The 23,528-nt window shown below is 40.6% G+C and overlaps 1 protein-coding gene across 2 annotated transcripts in view; it reads left to right on the forward strand.

Moving 5' to 3' along the window:
- The first annotated feature begins 228 nt into the window (after positions 1 to 228).
- esamb (endothelial cell adhesion molecule b) overlaps positions 229 to 23,528 on the forward strand; it is a 56,974-nt gene continuing 33,674 nt past the window's right edge. Inside the window, exon 1 of one of the 2 annotated variants that reach the window (XM_039792069.1) lies at positions 229 to 714. In XM_039792069.1, coding sequence (XP_039648003.1) covers positions 660 to 714 — 55 coding nt within the window. In that variant the 5' untranslated portion in view covers positions 229 to 659. The remainder of the gene's footprint in view (positions 715 to 23,528) is intronic. The other variant, XM_039792074.1, reaches the window with a different exon arrangement.

Here is a 23,528-nt window from a genome sequence, read left to right on the forward strand (position 1 = left end):
AGGACAACAGCAGGGTTAAGACTTTTACTCAAGTAATATTCTACAAAGGCGACTTTAAGTTCTACTAAAGTCATTTTCTGGCAAGATGCTCAGTACTTTTACTTTTTTAGGTCATTCAGACTGCAAAAGACTGCAACGCCGCTGAGTTGATTGACGTGCTGCAGTTAAGGTTTAGTGTCCAGGGGGCGTTACCGAGCAGCAGGCAGCCAGCCAGGTGGTAGGCTAAGCTCCTACACACTTTACTGGGGGAGAAGGAGGAAAAGGAGAGGCGCGCGCTCAGGCAGCGCGAGTCAACCAGGTCGGTTTCAACACAGAAAGGGGGAAAGAAGAAGAAGAAGAAGAAGAAGAAGAAGGGGAAAAAAAACCTGAACGCTTTATGTTCTATCTTGATGTGGTCTGGAAAGTGAGGGGCGAGCGGAGCGGCCAGCCGGTTACGCTCTGCGATGACAGCGTGTGTTTGTTGGCGGGATGGGAAGAGGAGAGGAGAGGGAGCTTCACTTGCACACGTCGCCTCGCTGGTTCGTGCAGCGGTCGGACACTTAATTGCTACAGTTGAAGACAATTAAGCAGCATTATTGGAAGGCGAAGGCATAGTGTCTGGTGTTCAACTTTGAAAGAAAGCTCTCTGTGGTGCTGGAGCAGCCGGTGGATGTTGCGCCATGGAGATAAAGACGAGACTTCGTGCCATGCTGATGTTCTTATGGATTTTTCAAGGTAAGTCAATTAATTCACTCGACACGGCGTTTAGCCGCGTGCTGCCGCACGTGGCAACCTGTCCGGTGGCAGTTTTGTTAGCATTGTGGAAAGTGATACATAGCCTAGCCGATACATTTTCGAACAATATTAATGAGGGGGGGATGTAGTTTTCAAAAGCTTTCAAAGCTTTTCTTGTCATCAAACTTCCACTTTTTTTTTTTTTTTTAAACCAATTAGTAAGTCATATACAACATATAACACAATTGGTCTTTTAGCCAACTTATTCCATATAGGAACAGGCTTGTGTGAGTTTAAAGGGTTTACATTGGGATGAGCTGAGTCAGTGAAGGTAACACAATAAAGAAAGTACGGTTTGTACTGTAGCTGTATGACCTTTGACACGTCTGCAAACAGGTTCAAATCCCGAGTGGCTGTAAATGTATTCACATGCATCACTCAGAATCCCATTATCGGCAGCTGGAGCAGCTATTAGCCTGCTCAGATGCCAATGATGTGTCAGTCTGAACCCCCCCCTCAATTCTCCTCCTCCTCTTCCTCCTCTTCTAACTCCAGCGAAATTTAGAATTCAAATGCAGGAACAAGCACGCTGACAATTCATGAAATATGTAATTTTGATCGCTGTGGCTGCTGCTGTGGCTTATTTTTTTTAATTTATTTTTTTAACCAGAGGTCCCCTTTTAAGCACACAGCAGAGTACTCTTCATCTTAAGAGGGCATAATGTTGTTGCATGGTTGAATGCTCTGAAATGAATTGGAGTTTTGGTTATATGGTTATTGTCCCTTGTGAGGTTGGAAATAACATACAAGCACAAGTCTACCTGACAGAGGAGGATACCATTTAAACAAAATCTGAAGGAGACATCCCAACTGACATTTAGGGTCACTTAGGTCACAGGTTTACTGTCTTTTTACTGGTATGAGTCGCATACATGTGATAAAGAATTCACACAATTTGGCAGAGTAATTCATAAATGATACCACACATTTACACCAAATGTTATAACAAAATACACGTTTTTGCTTTTAGTCAACAGTATTTGGATATAGTTTTTATCACATTTGTGTGTTTGGACTGTAAACATTTAATTTTGAACCAAAACTGAGAGCAATCAGGATGCTATTACTTTACATAATCACAAACCAACACAAACAATATGCATGTGTTTTAAATACTCTCATCAACAGAGATTCTGCATTAGGGCTGGGCGATATATCGATATAAACAAATATATCGATATATTTTTAAATGAGATATGGAATTAGACCATATCGCATATATCGATATAGTTCAAATGTGATCCTTGCTCCCATAGATATGTCGCCGTGAGGTTCTAAACATAGCTACGTCAAAACCCGCCGCCATCTTGGAACAGGGGTCCGAAGCATTCAGATCAACGCTAAAGATGCCGGACTTTTGTACTGCTTAATTATGTTCGATAGAGGAAATGAAAAGAACAAACCGCAATGGATAACATTTAACAGGTGACAATGTGTTTTATGATTATATATGCCGCCTTCGACCAGCAATCTGAGCTCCGGCGGCAGCGGGAGGCGGAGAGCCCCGTACGGGCCGCAGCCGTTCTTCCCCGGGCAAAAACACAGCTTACCGTTGCTGCGCCGGTCCCCGCTGATCCAGATCGGACCAGCCAAAGACAGAGTGGTGATCGGTAGGATCTTACACGTAGTCCAGGACGAACTGTATGTCGATATCGGCGGAAAGTTCCACTAAGTTTGGTTTGCAGGCGGACGGAAAGAAGCTACAGCGGGGCAGCGACCGTCTGCGGCTGCAGGATCTGGAGCTCAGTGCCCGTTAAAATTACATGTAACGCATAAATACATACAGAAATAAATAGTGGAGGAATGAGCCTGGACATTTCAGTCTGTTTAAACTTCACCTTGAAGCAGAAACTCTTAGTTCAGAAGGGTGAAGTTTCCGTTTGGACTCAGATCTGTGAACCGATCATAATAAATGTCTTTGTTTTGTAGTCGATGGTTCATCTTAAGTTTATTTAAGTGGAAGCAGTATCAAGTGGAAGAATGGGACTATAACCTAGGCTTACAGGTATGAGGCATTACATTTTGAACAAAGTAGATTATATTAATATCAAAAGCTTAATTGACCTTTGGAACGAATCACAAATAGCCTATGGAGCTTTGATTTCAAAAAAGGTACTACTGTTATACAGTATTTAGGTTTACATTTTATTGTTATTTGAACAGCTGAGCATTTAATCATGAACCAGGTGAAGAAACCGGTTTATTATTTATTTGATTTTGCAACTGTTTCTATGAAACTACTTGTGACATGTCATATTTGATTTGGGCTTTGACTGAACATTTGCTCTCACTTCGCGGAAAAAAATATCGGGATATATATCGTATATCGATATTCAGCCAAAATATATCGGGATATGACTTTTGGTCCATATCGCCCAGCCCTATTCTGCATCTTTCAGAACTCAAAGAAGCCCTTTTAGGCTCTTCTGACTTGGCCAACCTTGCTTTTGTGAACTGTGCTGCGGAATCCTTTCTTCCCAGATGTTGGCTTTCCTCCAGTGTGGAAATCAGAGTTTGTTACAGCTTGTGTCTTTTTACGTCAGGATTTGTTTGGTTCAAACTCAGGTTTCACCGAGGAGCAGCATCGGAAAAGACAGAAAGAGGACATTATATCCCTCTTTAACTCCCTTTTGAGTGCTGAAATTACTTAGAAAGTGTGCATGATGTCCTTTTACAATGCAGAGGACACCTGGCTCAAAATCAGCGTTTTTCTTATGGGCTTCTGCATGGAAACCACTGTGGTGTGACATTGCATCTGCCGTCCTTTTTTGATTTGATGCAACTGCTAAATGGAATGAAAAAAAAATTAACTCAGTTTGCGGCTCACTGACTATCAACTTCGGTCGCTTAATGTTCTGATGATCGAATGGATTTTTTTTAAATTTGCATGATGGATTTATTTTCACATTTCTGACAGCAGCTAAGCCTTTTAAAAAAACAAACACAAACACACACACACACACAATCCTGCCTGTCAGAAACGCCATAATTAGTGAGTGAAGAAACTGCAGCACAAGACTGTATTGTATGTCTGTCCAACTTCACATGAGTATAGTAGACCCGGCTGGTATTGATGAACAGAGCAGTTCATTGGCTTTACATGAGAAGACCCATAGCTAATTGTCTACTGAAGGCTAAAATAAATCCCTTAATACTTAGCAGCCTGCTGGATCCTTTCATTTTTTATGCTCTAAGACAAATGACAAACCCATTATAAAGACTGACGGCAATAAATCTAATAAATCACATTCTATTTGTACCATACATAGGCTGCACACACGGCCCATCAGATAGCTGAAACTGGCCTGAGGAAAAGTGAGAAGGTGACTTGGCTTCCACCAGTCTGAATGTAGAGTTAGTTAGCATGCCAACCTCATCCCCCTCTTGTAAAAATGCCTTTCTCTTCAGCCTGGCTATTAAAATATTGTCATATCTTCAGCTGATTGTGTTCAGTGAGCACTTGGCTCTGGTGTAAGCTGATGTTTGCGAGCTAGCCATATCCCTTTTCACAGAATAACTCGCAGAGCTTAGAGCATTTCTGATTATGTATCGCACGATTAACTAAACAAAAAATTCCCGGCAGGGTGCTGCATGAGACTGAACTATTAGTGCAAAGCTTCTCATTAGCTAGCCTCGGCAGCTACCAGAGTCTGGCAATAAAGAGTCTTAGTCATTTAGAGATCTGGAAGATATCTGAAAGAGCACAAATCAAAGTCAAAAGACAGAAACAAGTCAGTCAAGCTGCCTTTTGAGTTTGTGCTTTTAGATACCAAAGTTTGTGTGTAATAGCGGGTGAAGTCGAATTGGAAGAAGTTTTAGTTAGAAAAGTAATAGTAATTTTACAATCTTATCACAAGGTCCATGGACATGCATTTTCCGGAGCTTTCAGACACATCTGGTGGCCTTCATCAGCAGATGGAAGTTTACACACACACACACACACACACACACACACACACCCTCGTCCATGTCACAGTAATCTGCAGTAATACAGAACACTGCCTGTCCTCAGTAAATCCAGCTGCAATTTCCAAACTCTGCTTCTCTCTGACCTTCCTGCTCACCTAGCATTAGCGCAGCTACCTGTGCTATCCACAACAGTAATTCAGGAGCTGGATTCACTCACTCTCACACTAAAATACTGATCATTGTCTGAGTTTAGTTTGAGAGGAGAAGCTAAAATGTCGATCAATGCTATTCCTTTAGCGAACATCTTGAGGAATAGTTAGATTAGTCTCGCATTGCCAGACCTTCCTCCACAGCGCTGCCGAGAAGGGTCTGGCTAGTCCACACAACATTCCGGGATGGGAGAAAAACATGCTCTGGTTTATTGGCCTTTCTTTAAACCAGTCACAATCATTTTGGGCGGCGCTAAGCGCCGTACGGAGCGACCACTCCTCTGTGAAGTAGCCTCGGGAAGGAACTTGTTTTGGTGGAACGTGTATGTTCAAAAGGTTGTTTAAGTCGTACAACAGAAAACTCAATTGGACAGTCTAGCTAGCTGTCTGGATTTACCCTGCAGAGATCTGAGAAAAGTTAACCATAGTCTTCATAAATCGACCTGATTTTTAAAATGCCAACATAAAGAAAGTCCAAGGCAACGGATATCCGGCCAAAATGAGTATCCAGCGGAATTTCCTTCGGCAACGGAGCAATCCGGGAAGCGGAACGTCGTGGATACAGACAAATTTAGATTGACTGCTGACATAGGCTAATCCTTGCTCATTCCTTCCAATAGCAACGTGAAAGATCCGACTGAAAAGAAACATTCACGTTTCATCCACAGCTGTGGTGCGTTTAAGGTGTAATCGGTCACTAGGGGTGGTACGGTTCATGAAAAAACACCCGAACCACTCGGTTCGCTTGTCTCGGTTCGGAGCGTGTGTGTACCGCACGGTTCGTCAGTACACTGTTAATGTGCACTAACCTCTTACTGCCGTAGTGTCCACTTTCGACACCTATGTTAAAACAGTTACTGGAAATGACGAGCGGGATGGGCGTGACAAACGCAACCCATGGCAGCTGATTGGACGATCGCGTCACATGGGTCTGGCTGGTCCCAAATTTCAAAGCCAGACTGTCATGGCGGCTCGTTCAGAATACGATCTCATATTGTACTAAAATAGTTTACCGAAACGTGTTTCTGAAAACATTTTAAGCGAGAAATAGGCCATGCAGTTGCTGAATCTGTCTTCATTTCAGATCGACAAAGGTCAGTTTAAAAGATTTTCATCAGATTTTGAGAGACACCGAGCCGACCGCTCCTCAAGTGGAGTGGGGCGCCACTGCAGGTCACGTCACGTCACCTGCAGAAATGTCCAGTGGGAGAGAGGCTGACCAGAGGCAAAATTACGAATCCCACTATGGCCACGCCAAGACCCGCCCTACGAAGCAGCTTGATTGGTTAGGGTTAGGCATTTCACCTCGAGTGGTTAAGGTTAGGGTTAGGGGATTGGTCAGGGGATAGGACCTGTACGTGTAAGCATGGACGCCTGGCCAATAGTAGTGTGTGAATGCAATTGAAGGGCGGGTCTTGGCGTGGCCATAGTGGGATTTGTAATATCGCTGACCGGAGCTGGAGGATGCGCCAGCGTCGTTTATAGTCTGGTGTGTGGGAACATTTTGGATTTCACGTTACCTATGATGAAATAAAACAATATAGAACTGCCACTGTGTGCACGTTTTGTGCAACATGCATTCAATATGCTAATTTTAGCTCTATGCTGAAGTATATTCTGGAGTGATAAAGAAAAAATAAGAACCGTACTGAACCGAAAACCGTGACCCTAAAACCGTGATACGAACCGAACCGTGGGTTTTGTGAACCGTACCAGCCCTATCGGTCACGGTTTATTAACCCTTACCCAGGTCAAGTGGCTGAGTAAACTTATGAACGGAAGATATTTTTGGGTGGTGGGGGATACTGTTTTACTAGTCTCGCATTGCCAGACCAATCTCCTCAGTGCTGGACTATGATCTGGCTACACTGCCTGTCTATTCTGGGATAGGGGGCAAAAACAGTCTTGTTTGTATTTCTTTACCCCTCTATTCCCCTGTTTCCACTCTGCCTCTACTTTCTCAAATAAAGACAAAAATATCGGGGCAAAAAAAATCATCTTCAAAAAATAAATAAAGGCGAACAAGTCAGCCATCTTTCTTCCTCGTCACCTGAACATTCTGCTACTGAGAAAACATCCTGACATACGTCTTCTGAGTCACTTTATTGAGCTGAATTTATCTTCTCTGACTGGTAAATTGCCACCAGTTTCCTGAACGGTTACATTTGTTACAATGACGCTAGTGTGTGGGAGCCTAATTGATCCGGTCCACAAAAAGAACCCTGCAGAAGGCACAGAGGCAGAAGGAGCCGGTGGTGCTACCTAAAGATGTAAAAATAGGTCAAATTAAATGGCTCATGCTTGTCGCCACACAATAAAGAGGACGGCAGTTCACCGATCTACACACAACGGCTGCTGCCTGCTCAACTTCATTCTACACCGAGTGACAGTCCCAGTAGTGCAGGTTGACAGTTGTTGATTGGAACTTACCAGCTCACTGAGCTAATGTGACGTTGGGGTTAGGGTCATCAGGTGATTAAAACAATCTGAATGTGCCAAGTTAACTTTGAAGTATGTGTTAATTAAGGATGTTAATACTGACACAGTACAGATTTTTACACTCTGTTTATATAAACTCTACGGCTGTACCCGACTCAGAATTTTACTAGTCAAATCGAATTTGGCTTTTCTTTTTGCGTGTGTGTGTATCCTCGTGTATCCAGACTAAATTGTCAGCTTTTGTTGTTCGCTTCAACATGTTTTGGTTTCGCACTATGAGGGAGAGAAGTAGAAGGAAGGTTCTACGCAGGCGCGTGGACTTGCTTGTGTTGTGTGGCAGTGCTTCACACTACCACCTAGCCGCCTAGTGTGAATACTACATCGAATTTCACACACTTTTGCATCACCCCCAAAACGCTCGTCCAAACGCGGAATAAAAAGTGATAACGCAACGTCACTTTAGCGTTTTCTCTTCAGATAATTTCCATCTAAACATAACCTTAGATCATTCACTTTTTTTTTCTTTTTTTGACGACGTAGTTAAGGTGGCAGACGTGTTGCTTAGGCGACCGCCTTAACTGCAATGTGCAACCCTGATCTTATTAAGGTGCTGTGAGCTGAAAATTCACCACTTCTGAGCAGAAGGCAGATGATAACGTTATGTCTGAGCCAGAGTTTTCGCTAGAAAAAATTGGTGCCGGTCATGTGATCTGTAAGGTTTCAGGCTGCTTGCTATAGGCAGAGAAGGTAAAAGAATTAAATCAACGCACATAATTGTACTGATCTGAATTAAAATAGGCCTATTTTCCATTCGCTAGGCTGAGGAAATAAAACAATACAAACTACAGTACAGACAAACTGGCTCATAACCTTATCAAGTGCTGACTTGATTCTAACGGATTGTAATCAAGTGTGTCTCTGTAACTCGCGATGTGCATAAGCCTCTGCCTGACACTGCTGCGCTGTTGTTGTTTTTTTTATCCATTTTAAAAAAGGTTATTGAGAAAAGCACAAGTCCCCCATCCCTTAAAACACATACAATGTAAAACATTCCAAAACTAAAACCAAACAGTGAATTTCTCTCTCTGGCGCCATGTATTCGGGCCACGGACCACTCCATAGAAACAATTTCACGAAGTGAGTTGGCCCATTGCTGCTAGGTTAAAGGCATGTGGCGGCTGCCATCTCAAGGCCAACATCTTCTTAGCTGCCGTGAGACCAGCCCATAAGATGTGTCTCTGCGGTACAGACAAATCTAAACAGGAGTCATCATTTAGTAGGAGCAAAATCGGAGAGAGTTTAATCCTAACATTTTAAGCATGTCACGTAAAGTGAGAGATATCTTCAAGAACCTAACCACATTGGGGCATTCCCTGTACATATACATAAACAACCCCAGGGCATCGAGTGGACATAGGTCACAATTGGGAGATGTAGTAATCTTCATAGAATGGCGCCTTCTAGGGGTAAGGTACATCCTATGAGCAAATTTGTAATGTATTAGTTGATCTGGATTCTTAGATTACCACACAAATATTTCCACACTGTGTCCTGACATATCTTCAGCATTTATAGCAGCTAAGTCCCTATGCCATGTGGCTTCTACTGGTAATCGTTTGCCAGGAACAGAAATAAATTTGGAGAGTTTAGAGACCCTCCCTCGTGTAGGTCCCACTGAGGCTAATATTATATTATAAGAGGATGTGTGGGGATTGCTGATCCCCATGGGACACCACATGCCCTCGTGGCTGATCTTAACTGCAGGTGGAAGGAAAAAAAGATGATCCCGGAAGATCATACTCCATAAATCCACTGCGCTGCTGTTTGATGTGGTGCTGCAGGGAGAAACCTCTCTCTGCTGGCACACTGGAGACGGGTTTTACGCATTCTACCTTGGCCAGTTTCACCAACTCCGGATAGATTTCGCCGTAATCCCAATAAGAACCTTGCAGGCTGTTGACAAAGTCAAACCTCCGTAATGATGGAGAGCTGTCATCATATGTGGTGCCTCGATGTGCGTCTGTGTTAACGTTAATGAGGGGCTGTAGCTGGTGCCGACTCGCGAGAACACGACATATAGTTCTCCTTTATTGCATACGCTACAGTCTACATTAATTTCTAAATGAAAAAATATAATTGTTCATTAGTTATTAATAGAACGAAATATATGAAACTGTAAAATATATTAACACAATTCAAATTGTGCAGAGGGAGTTATTTCCACTGGTCATTCTGACTGGATACAATTAGAATTTTCGGCCCTTATTTTTTTTTCAGTCAATTACCGGACAATGGAAACTCGGGTCTGAGCCTGACTGATGATTCAAATATTGGACTTTTAGGGAGCAGCCCTAAAAAACAAACAAACAAAAACAACAACTAAGATTTGACAGTGAAATTAGGCTGCGATTGAGGGGACATAATTTATCATCCTCCTGCATTTCTCATCACCATAACAGCAAAAATATATAAAAATATAATTTTGCACATTTTATCTGATGCACATTAAATGAACTGTCCCTGTTCCGCCCACATCGGACATAAAATATGGCACACAACCATTATGTTCACACAAACTCATCAGCATTTTTCTTGCTGAATGGCTCACTTTGATATTCGGCGCTGTGCTGCATTAGTGATTTGCTATCCGCAGCACACTTTAAAAGTCCAATAACACTCACAGTCACGCTTATTTAGTGAGGGACCTTTTTTAAAGCAGTAACTCGAACTCTGATAACAGGGAAAATGTGTATTATCCAGAAGAAGAGGTATCATGTTTAAACTCTAACCATGACATGATGCCTTTGGTTTATTCATGTTTGTTTTTTTTTTTTTTAAAGATATTTTTTTGGGGGGCTTTTATTGATGGTAAAGATTAAGTAAGGAGAGTGGGAGAGAGAGAGGGGGATGACATGCAGCAAAGGGCCGCAGGTCAGAACCGAACCCGCAGCCGCTGCAACAAGGACTGAGCCTCTGTTAGGGTTGGGTACCTTTCACATCTGAACCAACATCAGTACTGATAGCGGTACCTGAAATTCGGTTCCCGGTACCCAACGGTACTTTTTTCGGTGCTTTCCCTCTGTAATTACAAAAAATTATTTCAGTTGTAAAAATAATTCCAAACCTATTTACTTAAAAATAAACCCCTCCCGCTCTCCTCCCTAACTTGTCCCTACAACCTATTAAATTGAATAATTATTCAACTTTTATTTTTGTATTTGTAGATTATTCTTTTTTAGCCGGTTTTATTTTCATCATGACCGTTTTCAATTGCTCTTTAATGTTTCCTGTAAAGCACTTTGAATTGCCTTGTCGCTGAAAGGTGCTGTAGAAATACAGTTGCCTTGCCTTACAACCTCAGCCTGTCAGTCAGTCCCCAGGGCATAGAAACCACTCTTGTGCCTGCTTGTCTCACAGGAAGTATAACATCAACCGCACCGCGACTCATGTTCTTTGTTTAAACTGAGAGGGAATAAAGTGTAGTGTTGCAATAGCCCCTCTGCAAACGCATATGTGTTCAGTGTAGCCTGGCTTGGTGTAACATAACTTAGCTATCCTTATAAGCTAGGCTCCTACATGCCTGCTAATAACACACAGGAAGGCTTGTGGAGTGTGAGGAGCGTGATGGAGTGTGTGAGCTATGTGGCAGTCAATGTTGTAACTTTGGTGGGCCGCACACAAATACACGAATGTACTGTATCGGATATATTGGTAGGATATATTGCATACCTCAAATTAGGGCTGGGCGATATGGCCTAAAAATAAAATCTCCGATTAAATTTTTTATAATTAGATTTCCTATATATATATATATATATATATATATATATATATATATATATATATATATATATATATATATATATATATATATATATATATTTTTTTTTTTTGATTTTTTTTTTCCCCCCTACTTATTAAGGAAAGCAAGGTTTGAATCAAATTAATAAACCCCATCCTCTCCACGGTACATATGGGTACCATGTCTTTGGCTATGTGCAAAGCGACCGCTTCGGTGATTGTTCTCCACCGTGCCCCTTTCCTGTCATATGCGGTGCCTTGTGCAAAGGATTTGGCTACAGTTAGCTGTTTTTTAGCTAAGGTTTGTTGGTCACTGCGGTTTTGTTGTCATTTTTCATATTCGGCTGGTTGTCTCTGTTTCAGGTGTTGGAATAGGTTTGTGGTGCTGCTGCCTTTGACTGCGATGGGCTTTAGGCAAATGTTGCAGCGTGGGGTCTCTTGCTCCACGTCTGTCGCAGCAAACCCATACCAGTTCCAAACAGATGATTTTATTCCTTTCTTGGGAACAAACTTCCCACTCTCACCGGTAGCCATGTTGTCACTTGCTGTTTCGTGTGTGCTATGATGTTGTTGTTGTCGCTTGCCATACTGCTATGTGAAACTAACGCTTCGGAAGCTCCGGGGAGCAAAAAATGCACCATTACACAAAAACTCGATATACTTATTTTTTAAATCGCCCGCAACAAAAAAATTCGAATTAATTCATTTAATCGATTTTTCGCCCAGGCCTACCTCAAATGTATCTTGTTTCAAACCCAAATATTTTATGAATATGTGGAACTCTTTTAGTGTGTGGCAAGCACCTTTACCCACTTGCATCCATGTGTGTAACCAAGGGGGTGGGTGGCTTGAGCCGATACCAGCTAACATTGAGCGACAGGGGTTGACCCATAGATAACCTTTCCCATCGAAGGGCAATTCAGAGTTGCCAATTAACCTCACCTGCATAGCTTCGTGGGAGGAAACCCACGCAGTCAGAGGGAGAACATGCCAAACTCCACACCTGCTGTCTATAGGAGCAGTAGCATCTGCAGCAGTTTGGAAATGTTATAGGACGTGAAACACTATGGTTAAACAAGAAGCACATTAAGGCTTTGTCCCACTTGTAGCCCCTTTACCTGTCCCCTTACTTTGGAGTTAAGTTTGTAGCAGCAGGCGTTGTCTTATAAATTGTCGCCACTTCTAAAAAATTTCACAACTAACTATATAATCTGGCTATGATTTATTTCAGTTGGCATAAGAAAAAGTCAAATTGTCTGTTAATCACCTCTGCGTCAATAAAAAAAAAAAGTCATACTGTCTTGGTAATATGCAATAGAGGAGGAAATTTACTCATCTGATCTGATTATAAATATATTTTTATGCAGCTGTAACAGATCAGAGATGCAAAATGATTATGGACGTCTCTCCTCAAATAAAAGAAATCGATGTGACAGGATGTAAAAATATATTGTCTGTCAAAACCAGACCCCTTCAAATACTGGATATGAAAGACACTCAAGTTAATGTAGACAGACATACAGTATATCTAGCAGCAGCAGTAGTAGTTGTGACCAATGGGAACTCATAGTACCTTCTGATTATTGAAATTATGCTTTAACTGTTAATTTTATATGCCATTATACAGTATCATATGGTTAGTCTCAAATGTGGCGTTCAGCTGGTGAGCATTCTGCTCTTCTTGGAAGTTTTTCCTTTTAAAAAAAAAAAAATAAATAAATAAATAAATTGAATCAAAAATGTAATAGGCGCGGTACAGGAAATGTACATTAACCCTCAAATGTTAGTGCTTTATTTGCAGCAGTGCAAAGAGTTTCTCCTCGCAAAATGCTTCCCTTTTTTTGCAAAATTGTCTGGAAGCTTGATGTAGGCACATTTAAATACACCTTCAGTGTTAACTGTAAGGGGGAATTATATATATATATATATATATATATATATATATATATATATATATATATATATATATATATATATATATATACATACATACATACATACACACACACACACACACAGTATATAGTTACAGAAACACAAGAGATGGATCCTCTCAGCATGACTCATTAGTAAACCTAAAGCTGCAACCACAACATACTTCAATGGCAGTATGTATGAATATCACTTTGTGACAGACCACCACAAAGGCTTTTATTTATTCTGTTTATTAACTCAGTCTTGAAACCTACTTGCAGGTTGTAGTATAATTGCACTTACATCTTCAAGCTGCAGGTGGGTTTCACCAGTTGTCACCTTTTCACCCATGTTCTATCTTCATGTGGCTAATGATGTGTGGCCACTGGTGACCAGTTCGGTTTGTCCACCGGGAGATGAGACTTTCGGGACACTTTTTAAATCTTCCCACTCGGCCAATTAGATCGTCATTTTGCTCTTTGCGTCTCAGCTCAGCCGCAGCGCCTTCACAGCGTCTGACTCGCAGACGTTCTGCAAAGGGGAAAGCGTCCAAATGAAGTGTGTTTGCGCTTTTACTGACCGCAGGTTGGTATCCCCATTGATCGTTGCCCATAAATGACGCATCTCGGAGGAGTGTGTCATTTACACCCCCAGGTGTGGGTGAGGGTCATGCTGATTTAAACCAGGTGCACCCTGGGAAAATGGCACACACTAATGAGGTACATTCCCTCTTTAAATGAGACCATTGCTCTGGGTAGAAACTAGTGTGGGAACTTCAGAGACCAGGCATACAAACGCACACACTCACACAAAACGCAAGGCTGCTAACTAATGTCTCCAGTGACGTTTGCTTTGCCAACAGGCATTTATCTTGAGGTTTAAACACAAAGACATTCTATTAATGCTGGTGAAAGCAGTGTTAACCTGCTGAAATACATTTTCAGACGACTCATCACAATTACTCTGTTCTTCTAACTGAAAAGCCGCGTCAGAACTGTAATTGCAAGAGGTTGCCACACTTTGACAGAGGCTCTTTTCTTTTTAAAGAAATATGTCTGTTTCATCAGCATTTTAAATGTTTGCTTTTATCCAAAGAGGAAGATTGATTTTCAAGGGTAAAATGCGAGAAAATTGCTGGTCTGTAAAGAGAGGGGGGAAGCTTTTATTCTTTTGACTTTGTAGTGCAGGTAGGAACTGGGCTGTCTGGTGGCAGCAGATGAGTTTTGCACTAAGAAGCTGGAAGATTATAGTCCTGTTTGACTGTTATAGTGAAGCCAGAGGAGATGGGATTTTTTTTTTCTTCATAGGGTTTTCTGCCATGCTGTATTGGTGATAGGTTAGTTTTAAAATGGTAGGTGATAGCCATGTGAAAGTGGTGATCTTTCTTTTACGTTTAAAAAAAAAAATAATAAAAAAAATAAAATAAAGGACCGAATTGGAGTGTTTGGAAGCAGAAATGAAAGATTAGTATTCATTGAGGAGTGAGAGGCATCCATGCTCCTTTCTCCTGTTGCTCGACTGTCTTGCCAGATGGAGTGTAGGGTTTTTGTGGCCAGATTAATGCGGTCATCTGTTTGAGGTGTAACGTGGCTTTACAGGCTTCAGGCGTGGTTATGTGAGGCTAAAGATCGTCCTCGGGTCAATCCTGCAGTGGCGAGGCAACTCAGCCGCACAGGCTGCAGTCAATACTGCTTACAGATTAAAACTGTTAGACTCTGTAATGTTACTCCCTCTCATAATGCACCCTTCAAAGAAAGCTTGCCTTTTTAATATACTTTTACTCACCATTTACTTAATAATTCGTGACCTTGGAATTATCAGGTTTTATTGATGAGATTTTGAGAGAAATAATATATAATGTCAAAATCCTGTCACATTGTTATCCATGTTCACTGCATGGCTCTATGGAAGGCAGCATTGGTTGGCCCATTGCTTTGGTTCACACTGAAATATCTCAACAACTATTGGATGGATTACTATAAAAAAATCAATAGAAACATTTGTTTCCGAGAGGATGAATCCTAATAACTTTGCCAGTCCATGAATTACCATGAAATTTGCTGAAGCATGGCTGTAGGCTCTTAGTCATTTTTCTGTTTTTGCTTTTTGTCCTATGTTGCACACATATCTTTAGTATCTTAATTACCAATACTAATAAAATGAATTCTTGCTAGCAAACCGTGGCATGGGCTGTGTAAATTAGCATTACAAAGCTAACTGTCTTGCATGGTTGCTAATGTTTCAAACGAGATTAAGGACTTTCAACTTTGAGCTTTAAAAATGTAAGATTGAGCAACATTTAATGATTTGTTTCTCCTTCTTTAAGCCTAGTCACAGGGCAGTGAGGTGACCGTAAAAAGGTGGAACGGGATTGGGTCTCCTGTCTTCTTTCTGACTGCTGACTGGAGATAGAACCTTTTCTTATTAATGCATAAAGTAAAAACAAACCTACACAAAATGCTGAAGATGCATGTAACAAAGAGTCAGATTAAAATTTTAAGGTCAGTATTTTCATGTTACACCGCCTTTGTCATTTCCATAAATCCCCTAGCTTTGTTTTCCAGCCCTCAAGGATTTATTGCAGGTGTAACATCAATTTACTTTGTGGATCAAATTTTCACTCTGTTTGGCCCCTCTGGTGGTGAGGCAATTCCTATTAGATTTAATACCTTGGGGGGTGTTGATGCTCAAAATAGAAACCAAGCAGAATCCGAGTCCGGACTGTATTTTATAATCTCAGGGATCTGTCAAACCCTGGAATAATTGGCTCTTTGGGATGATTGGAAATTGGACCGAGTAATGGCCTCACCATCACTTGAGGTGATGCTCCTGTCTGTAAACCTCTCCGATGTCATTAGTGTGACCAGGAAGGGTTTGATAAGGGGACTTTTTTTCCCTCGGCATCATCACTAATGCTAGCTTTCTTGCAAGGGAGATTCATTTTACTATTCTTTTTTTACTTTGCACACCAACCAGTTCAGGAGACGTTAACTGTATCTTGATTTCCCAGTTAGTGAGAAACGGAACTGCATTACACACTAGAGCTGGGCGATAGGAAGAAAATTAAATATTAGGATATTTTTGACCAAATATATCGATAACGATATTGCGGCGATATTGTAGGGTTGACTATTGGTGTTTTCGCTAAATATTTACACAATGAGATTTTTGATAAATAATCATCAGTTAATGTAGATATAATAACTAAGTGGGTAAAGGCAAATAACAGAACAGCTCCAACAGTCTGGTTAGTTCAGAAAATGACATTACTTGAATGTAATGTAGCCTGTAAAACCAGGAAACACTGGTGTCATGTTGCGATATTACGATATCCAGAATTTAAGACTATATTGAGCCTCATATATAGATATAATATTGATATATTGCCCAGCCCTATTACACACCAACATTTTCACACAGAAAATATGATCAAAACACACATCACACAGAGGCTGCTGTGCAAGAGTTCAAATGAGAAGCATTTAGATCAAATAAAAAAGGATTAGCATTTTCCATCAAACTGTGCTTTTCTACATGGAACTCCAGTTTACAGATTATGTGGAAATTCAGTGAAATGTAGTCAGTTATTTATACTCATGTTGTTATTGACACTGAAATATTACTTTGCCTGGGGTCTCCTTCCATTTAGCGATTTTCCCCAAAATGCGCAGCTCACAATTCAATCTATTTAAATAGAACTGGTATCCACAGGTTAGGATGAACGTATTTTACGCAATTGTCACAGACGTAATCGTCCAGAGCAGCCACGTCAAACTTTTCTCCCTCTTGACCACAGAATTTATTTCGGTATTTATAAATTTAAATTTAACGTTTTTCATAAAATGTTTCATCCTCCTTTTATATTTTCGTAATAACAAAATTGTATAGGATTTTATTTTGTAATAGACATGTTTTGTTTTAAAATGCCCTTTTTCAACAGTAAATTTTTATGTAAAAATGGCTTTTTACAACAATGAAAAAGCTATTCAATTCTAAATAACTAAGAAGTGGTTTAGTAACCATTAGTGAACAACAGACATGGATTGTACAGAACATAAGCATGACGATGTTTTACCAACTCTCTCTGGCACCATGCATGCATAACTCACTCGAAACTGTATTAAGACCATTTGCTAACACAGTAACTGGGTGGCAAAGCCGTTTAAATCATCAGTTTTATCGTTAGCAATCTTGAAATCAAATTGGCAAAGAACTTGAACTGCTTTGTGATGCACTCTTCTGTATCTCTGTCAGCAATGTGGAAGCAGGCAGTCATGCATTAAGTTACATAGGATCTATAGAGCGAGTCTTACTTCCATATAGTTTTTTTTTTTTTTTTTTCAGACGGGGAATTTGCTCATTTCTATTTCCAGCCCAGAGGTTGGTTGGTCCTCTAAATTGATCTGGCGAACACAGCTGCTTCTAAGAAACCTGCTCACACCTGATAAGCCCAGTAACCATGACACCTTTACCGGAAAAGCTCAGACATCAAATATGCTTCATTTAAGATGGGAAGGTAGAAATTGCAAACTTTCTCTGGTATCATGTCTGCCACAAAAATACAGAATGTATTCTGAAACAATGATGAGAAACGGGAGCAATGAGTCAGCCCCGCAAACGGCACCTACAGATTGTATTGTATTCAGCCTCTCTTGACTCTGCAGTCAAGATATGTGAATACATTTCCTTCATGCAACATGTCAGAAAGGAGAAGAACACAGAACACAGTTTTCTCACAGCAGAAACCTAAGATCCTCTAAAAAAATGACACCAGCAGGCGGTTTTTCTAAATGGTTTCCAGCCATCTAAATGTAAAGTACAGAGCATGTGAAGGTACTGTCAGATGATTATTGTGGATAAGAAAGTCCCTAACGCTGACTTCCCTCAGTAAAATAGACCAGGCGGTGTACTGATTTTAAAAAAGGGAGGGAGATTTTTCTGGGAAGGAACTGACATTAAAAATGTACCTTCAAACATGAAGTATCTGAAGTGTGTATGAGATGTAACTTAACAAGATCTTTCCCAAAATGCTTATGTATTTGAAATCTGAAGTCGTGCTGAAACTAGATAGAGATAATTTATTGTGGCATTTGAGGACATCGATTTCCTCAGCCTGTACACACATAAGAACAATTACGGCTCATTAATCCATAATTTTGCACTGCTGGTCAGACAATACAAGCTATTTGAATACATCACCTTGGGTCTCCTTTAGATTTAGTAAAAGTGATGTTTTGTTACATCTGATCAGGTTCAATGTTTCCCTGTTCTCTCGGTCTTTGTGTTTAGGTTTTTAGACCGTTGTTGAGAATGACTTGATTTTAGTTGTAGTATTAGTTCCTTATATAATGTTTTCTGATAATACAGTGTGAAATACAATATCATCCTAAATATTGTTATAAATATGGATGACATGATTGTTGTTGTTGTTCACACCCTCTGTTTCAAAAATGTGTTTCACAGTCACAATATTGACCGACAACAAAGCAGAGGTTAACAGCTGCTTTTTAAGAGCTTGAAAGAATAAGGTTGCTACAAATAGCTTTATCACAGGAATGTATTATTATTCAGCGTTAAGGCAGAAAATAGCTCTTTATACCCTTAAAATTACCATTGCTCCATTTTCATAGTGTAGCAAGCCAGTTTGTGATTAATCAATGATTCAGACTAAAACATCTGCTGGTTTTGTAGCATTTAAGACAGTATTTCATTATTAATGTGTTCTCCTCCACACTGGAACCGGCTAATTACCCAAAAGGAAGACAAAATCTGGACAGAGATCCTGCTGTAGTTTTCAGTAAAATCCTGGACTGGGGACGACTGTCGTGCATTTAGATCTTCTAATAAGCGCACCCGTGTGTCCTCACTGATTTGAAATGAGAAAAATAGTGTATCTGTCACAGACATTATAGAGCTGCAAAATTTAAAGGACGTACAGCTTTGCCTGCAATACTAGAAGTTTTTATTTTGAAATCCCAGTCAGATGATTGAATGTCAAGTAAGAGATAGAAATAAAGTCAAGTTTTTGAAAAGATACATTAAGATGCATAGTTAAATGATTTTTAGATAAAATTTTCCCTGGCCCCTGTTTAAACTTTGGCTGGCATTGCTTGTTGTCAGCCCACCTGTTGTAAATGGACTGTATTTATATAGCGCTTTTCTAGTCTTAACGACTACTCAAAGCGCTTTTACATAGTACAGGAACGATTCACCATTTACACACATTCATACACTGTGGCCGAGGCTGCCGTACAAGGTGCCACCTGCTCATCAGACAAACATTCACACACATTTACACTCCGATGGCGCAGCATCGGGGGCAACTCAAGGTTCACTTCGGCATGGAACTGCAGGGCTCCAGGGATCGAACCACCAACCTTCCGATTGGCAGGCGACCTCTCTACCACTTAGCCACAGCCGTTGTCTGTCTTGTGTTCTTACGGACATGGCAAACAGTTCACTGGATATCTTTTCTTCTTATAGAGAGGAATATACTCTAGGGGACAAGGTAATCCCAGCCAATCAGGATATCTGTTTCATGGTAGCGGTCATTTTAAGTGAAAAACCACCTGAGGCCTGTACTACGAAGCAGGATTTGGCGTTAACGAGCTAACTTCAGGTTCAACCCAGGATTTTCTGTATCACGAAGGTGGATCACTTGTTATCGGGTTCAATCGCCATGGTAACTCATGCTGAACACCTAACCTGGTCGGGAGCAGATTAAGTTGGAGATCAGAGATCAACCTGTGTAAAATCACCGCCTACTGACCAATCGATACTCGGTTGATAACGGCGTCGCCGTTCTTAGAAGATCAGGCGGAACTTTCCCTGATGGGTATTTTTATGAAAAATAAAAAATGTTTTTATATTAATGGGAGGGAATTGCATATCTATTTGTCGGCTTCTTGAGCCGTGTGTCGCCAATGCACGCATTGGTTTGAATTATGTTTTTTATATTTTACGATCGCTTACCACTGCCAGGGTTGCAACTGCAATAAAAGGCTAAAGCAACACCAATTTATGGAAAGCACAAGTGTAATTATGGTCAGATCTTGGTCCTGACTGATGGGGAAGTGATATTGATAAGAGTAATTTACGTATTGTACTGTATTTATCTACAGCGTCGTCAATTTTTTATTTTTTTTGCCAGCTTTCTAGGGCTGCAGCTATCGATTCTTTTTGTAATCGATTAATCTAGCACTTTATCGATCGATTAATTGGATAATTTCTTTTTGCGTTTTTAAACAACCCAAACTAGGGGAAAAAGCAACATTTTCGGGAAAAAGCAACATTTTCGGAAAAAAGCAACATTTGTATTGCCTACATTGCTTACAATATCCTCTCTCAAAAAACTAAACATTAAGTGCATTTAAGTGCCATATTACATTGTTTTTAAATATTTTTTTTTTTCAAATGATATCAACCTCAAACTAAGGCATACATTAAACATACACAAACATTACATTAAGTTGTGCAACTTAACTTTCAGAACTACAAGTTTCAACCTGAGACTGATCTGTATATACAGTAGGCCTATATGTAAATATTAGTTATACTCAACCTATTTTCATTTATATATTTGATATATTTGATGTCACACAGCTCTGTTACACTTTTGCTATTAGATTAGAAGAGAGAGAGAGAGAGAGAGAGAGAGAGAGAGAGAAATCAGCTGTTTTTCCGAAGGGATAGTCGACTCTTTAGATCAGATCGTGGTCACCTCTACGTATTTTCTTGTCCTTGATTTTGGTAGTTGTTGTGTTTGGTGTAGTTTCATCGTCCATATGACTCTGTGATTTACTTTTGTCTGTCCTCTTTGTGGAATGGATGATTAAGTTAGACTCCATGTTTTCTGTTGAGATGCTAAAGCACTGACGTCGCGCTATTATCGTGGTAATAGCGCGACAACTGTATTGCGTTTTCCCTGTAAAACAGAGTCTGTGTTCTTCATATTTATGTAGAATTATAATTTGCTCTTATATAAAACATGTGGCTCTGGTAGATGTTTGCGATTGGTCGTGGTGCGCAAACACCGCCTCTTTTATGTGAACGCGCGCGCCGCTGGATTGGGAAACCCTGAGTTGACTGAACGAGTTGTTAACCAGCGTCGTGATACAGCTTATGCGGGACCGCGGTTGTTAGGTTAGTTGAAGCCGGATAACTGAAAGAGATCCAGGGCATGTTGATCTTGCTTCGTAGTACAGGCTTCTGATGCAGTTTAAATATATCCGATCGGAAAAGGAATATCTAAATGAGAGAGAGAGAGAGAGAGAGAGAGAGAGAGATTTGTTTTTGTCATGCCAATAAAGCAACATAAAATTGAGAGAGAGAGCCACGTTTCTCATTTTCCCTGACTAATGTTACGGGCTGACCCTTCCCCTTTAAGACAGGTGGCCGTGTGGGCAACATGTGTGCCGCAGACACAGTGAAGCGCAAGTGTTTTGTGTCCGCTGCAAAGAAGAAATAAAGCACCTTTTTATCACAATGTCTCCATTTTCGACCATTCGTCACTGCACAGTTGCCAGACTAAAAGCTAGCCTGGATGGAGAGTAGGAGATTATATGAATACAATGGTGTCATGTCAGTCAACCATTGTATTTAACTACCTAATTTCCCCCTCCGACATTGTATAACATTACAGATCAAGAAGGGATGGTTTAGTTAAGAAAAGTAATCTAACCTTTTTTTTTTATAAAAAAAATACTATTAATCTATGCACATGCACAACCCTACAAAATCACCCCAGTAACTGAGAAATTATGAATAATTTCTAAATAGAGCTATTTAAGTCATCTCATTCAAATGAATACTTCTACCCAGTTACAGGTGTATTTATGCTCCCTTAGAGAGTGTTGGGGGGGGGGGTTGAGAGGACAGCAGCACTTTACCAACACTTCGAGCTAATTGGTTTAGCTGAAGGCCCGGACAATGGTTTGTGCCCTCAGGTGCTCCTTTCTTTTCCTAGAACAGAGTTTTCTTAGAAATGGCTTTAAAACAAAAGGTTAGATAGACACTTATCACCAGGTTTGTGTTTCATGACACAAAGGCCAAGACTGACAGCTGCTTTACGTCTCCCATCTAAATAGACAACACAGTGTTTGTGGTCAGAAAAATATAATTGAGTCCAGAACTGATCGACTGTTGGCTGCATTTTTGTGTGTTGCACCTGAACCTCAAACCCCAACTTTTTTTGTTTTCACCCCAACCAAAAATGTTGGAGTTAATTAAAATGTCTCCTTAACAATGAAACCATTAGATGCTGCATTTATATATGCTGGAGCACAATCTAAAAGTCTCGTTCCATGTTGTGCTCCTAATGTTTTTGTGTATTAATACAGATATGTAACTTAAACTCTACAAACTGAAAAAGAAAATCTGAAATAATAAACCAGTTTCATAATTTTTCATAGAATTTTCAGTACACTGATTTTGCAGGTACTGCTCTCAGAAATTGTAGTAGCAAAGCACTCTGTACCTTTACATGCACACCAATATTCCACTATTATTCCGAATTTGATACAGGTCATGTAAACAGTGTGTTCCGGTTGGATATTGCGAATAAGGCCTTTTTCCGAATATAGCATTTTCTGATTAAGACACGTGGGATATTCTGGTATTATTCTGATTTTTAGAGTATGGCTGAGCGATTAATTGCATTTCGCGATGTATCATGATATGTTAAAAGCAGCGATTTCCCTGTCGCAAAGGCGCGATTTAGTCTCGATTTGATGACTCGCAAGAGGCAAATCCAGTCTGCACTACGCGAAGCATCAACAGCGCATGCGCTACATTACGCAGGCTGATCTCTGTCATTCAAACAATTCTGAGTTGAAGTTTAAAAGAACTTTTACAGCCATTTTAATAAAATAGGAGTTTTGTTTGGGCTCCAGTCCACTTACATGCAGTTAATGGATACAGGCACGCAGAACTGAAGGCTCTGTTGGCGAGCTAGCTCTGATTAGCGGTTAGCTCGGTTAGCGGTTAAGCTCCGTTATAAAGATATAAAGATATGATTGGAGGCGCAGGAGGGTAACAATCAGACTGATAAATGGCGGTTTGGGGAGCTTCAGCGTGGCAGCGGTGTTTCAAGCGGTTTATTAGTACAGTTAATCCCACGAAGCAGGAACCACAGCAACTAGCGTAACGATAGCCTCTCTGAGCAAAAGTGCAGTGTTGGCGGTGTCGGCCGCGCAACTTCCGCGAGGCAGAGCAGCTCCCCTCTCACAATGCAAAATATGTGCCGATTATCGTGCTGTGCAAACACCGCCTTTTTATGTGAACGCGCGCGCCGCTGGATTGGGAAACCCTGAGCTGATTGAACTAGTTGATAACCAGCGTCGTGATACAGCTTATGCGGGACCGCGGTTGTTTGGTTAGGTGAAGCCGGATTACTGAAAGAGTTCCAGGGCATGTTGATCTTGCTTCGTAGTACAGGCCTCTGCTTGTATGTATACGTGAACGCTACGGGCTTTTTAATAAACT

This window comes from Perca fluviatilis, chromosome 2 (assembly GCF_010015445.1).
Source record: "Perca fluviatilis chromosome 2, GENO_Pfluv_1.0, whole genome shotgun sequence".
Taxonomy (NCBI): Eukaryota; Metazoa; Chordata; class Actinopteri; order Perciformes; family Percidae; genus Perca; species Perca fluviatilis.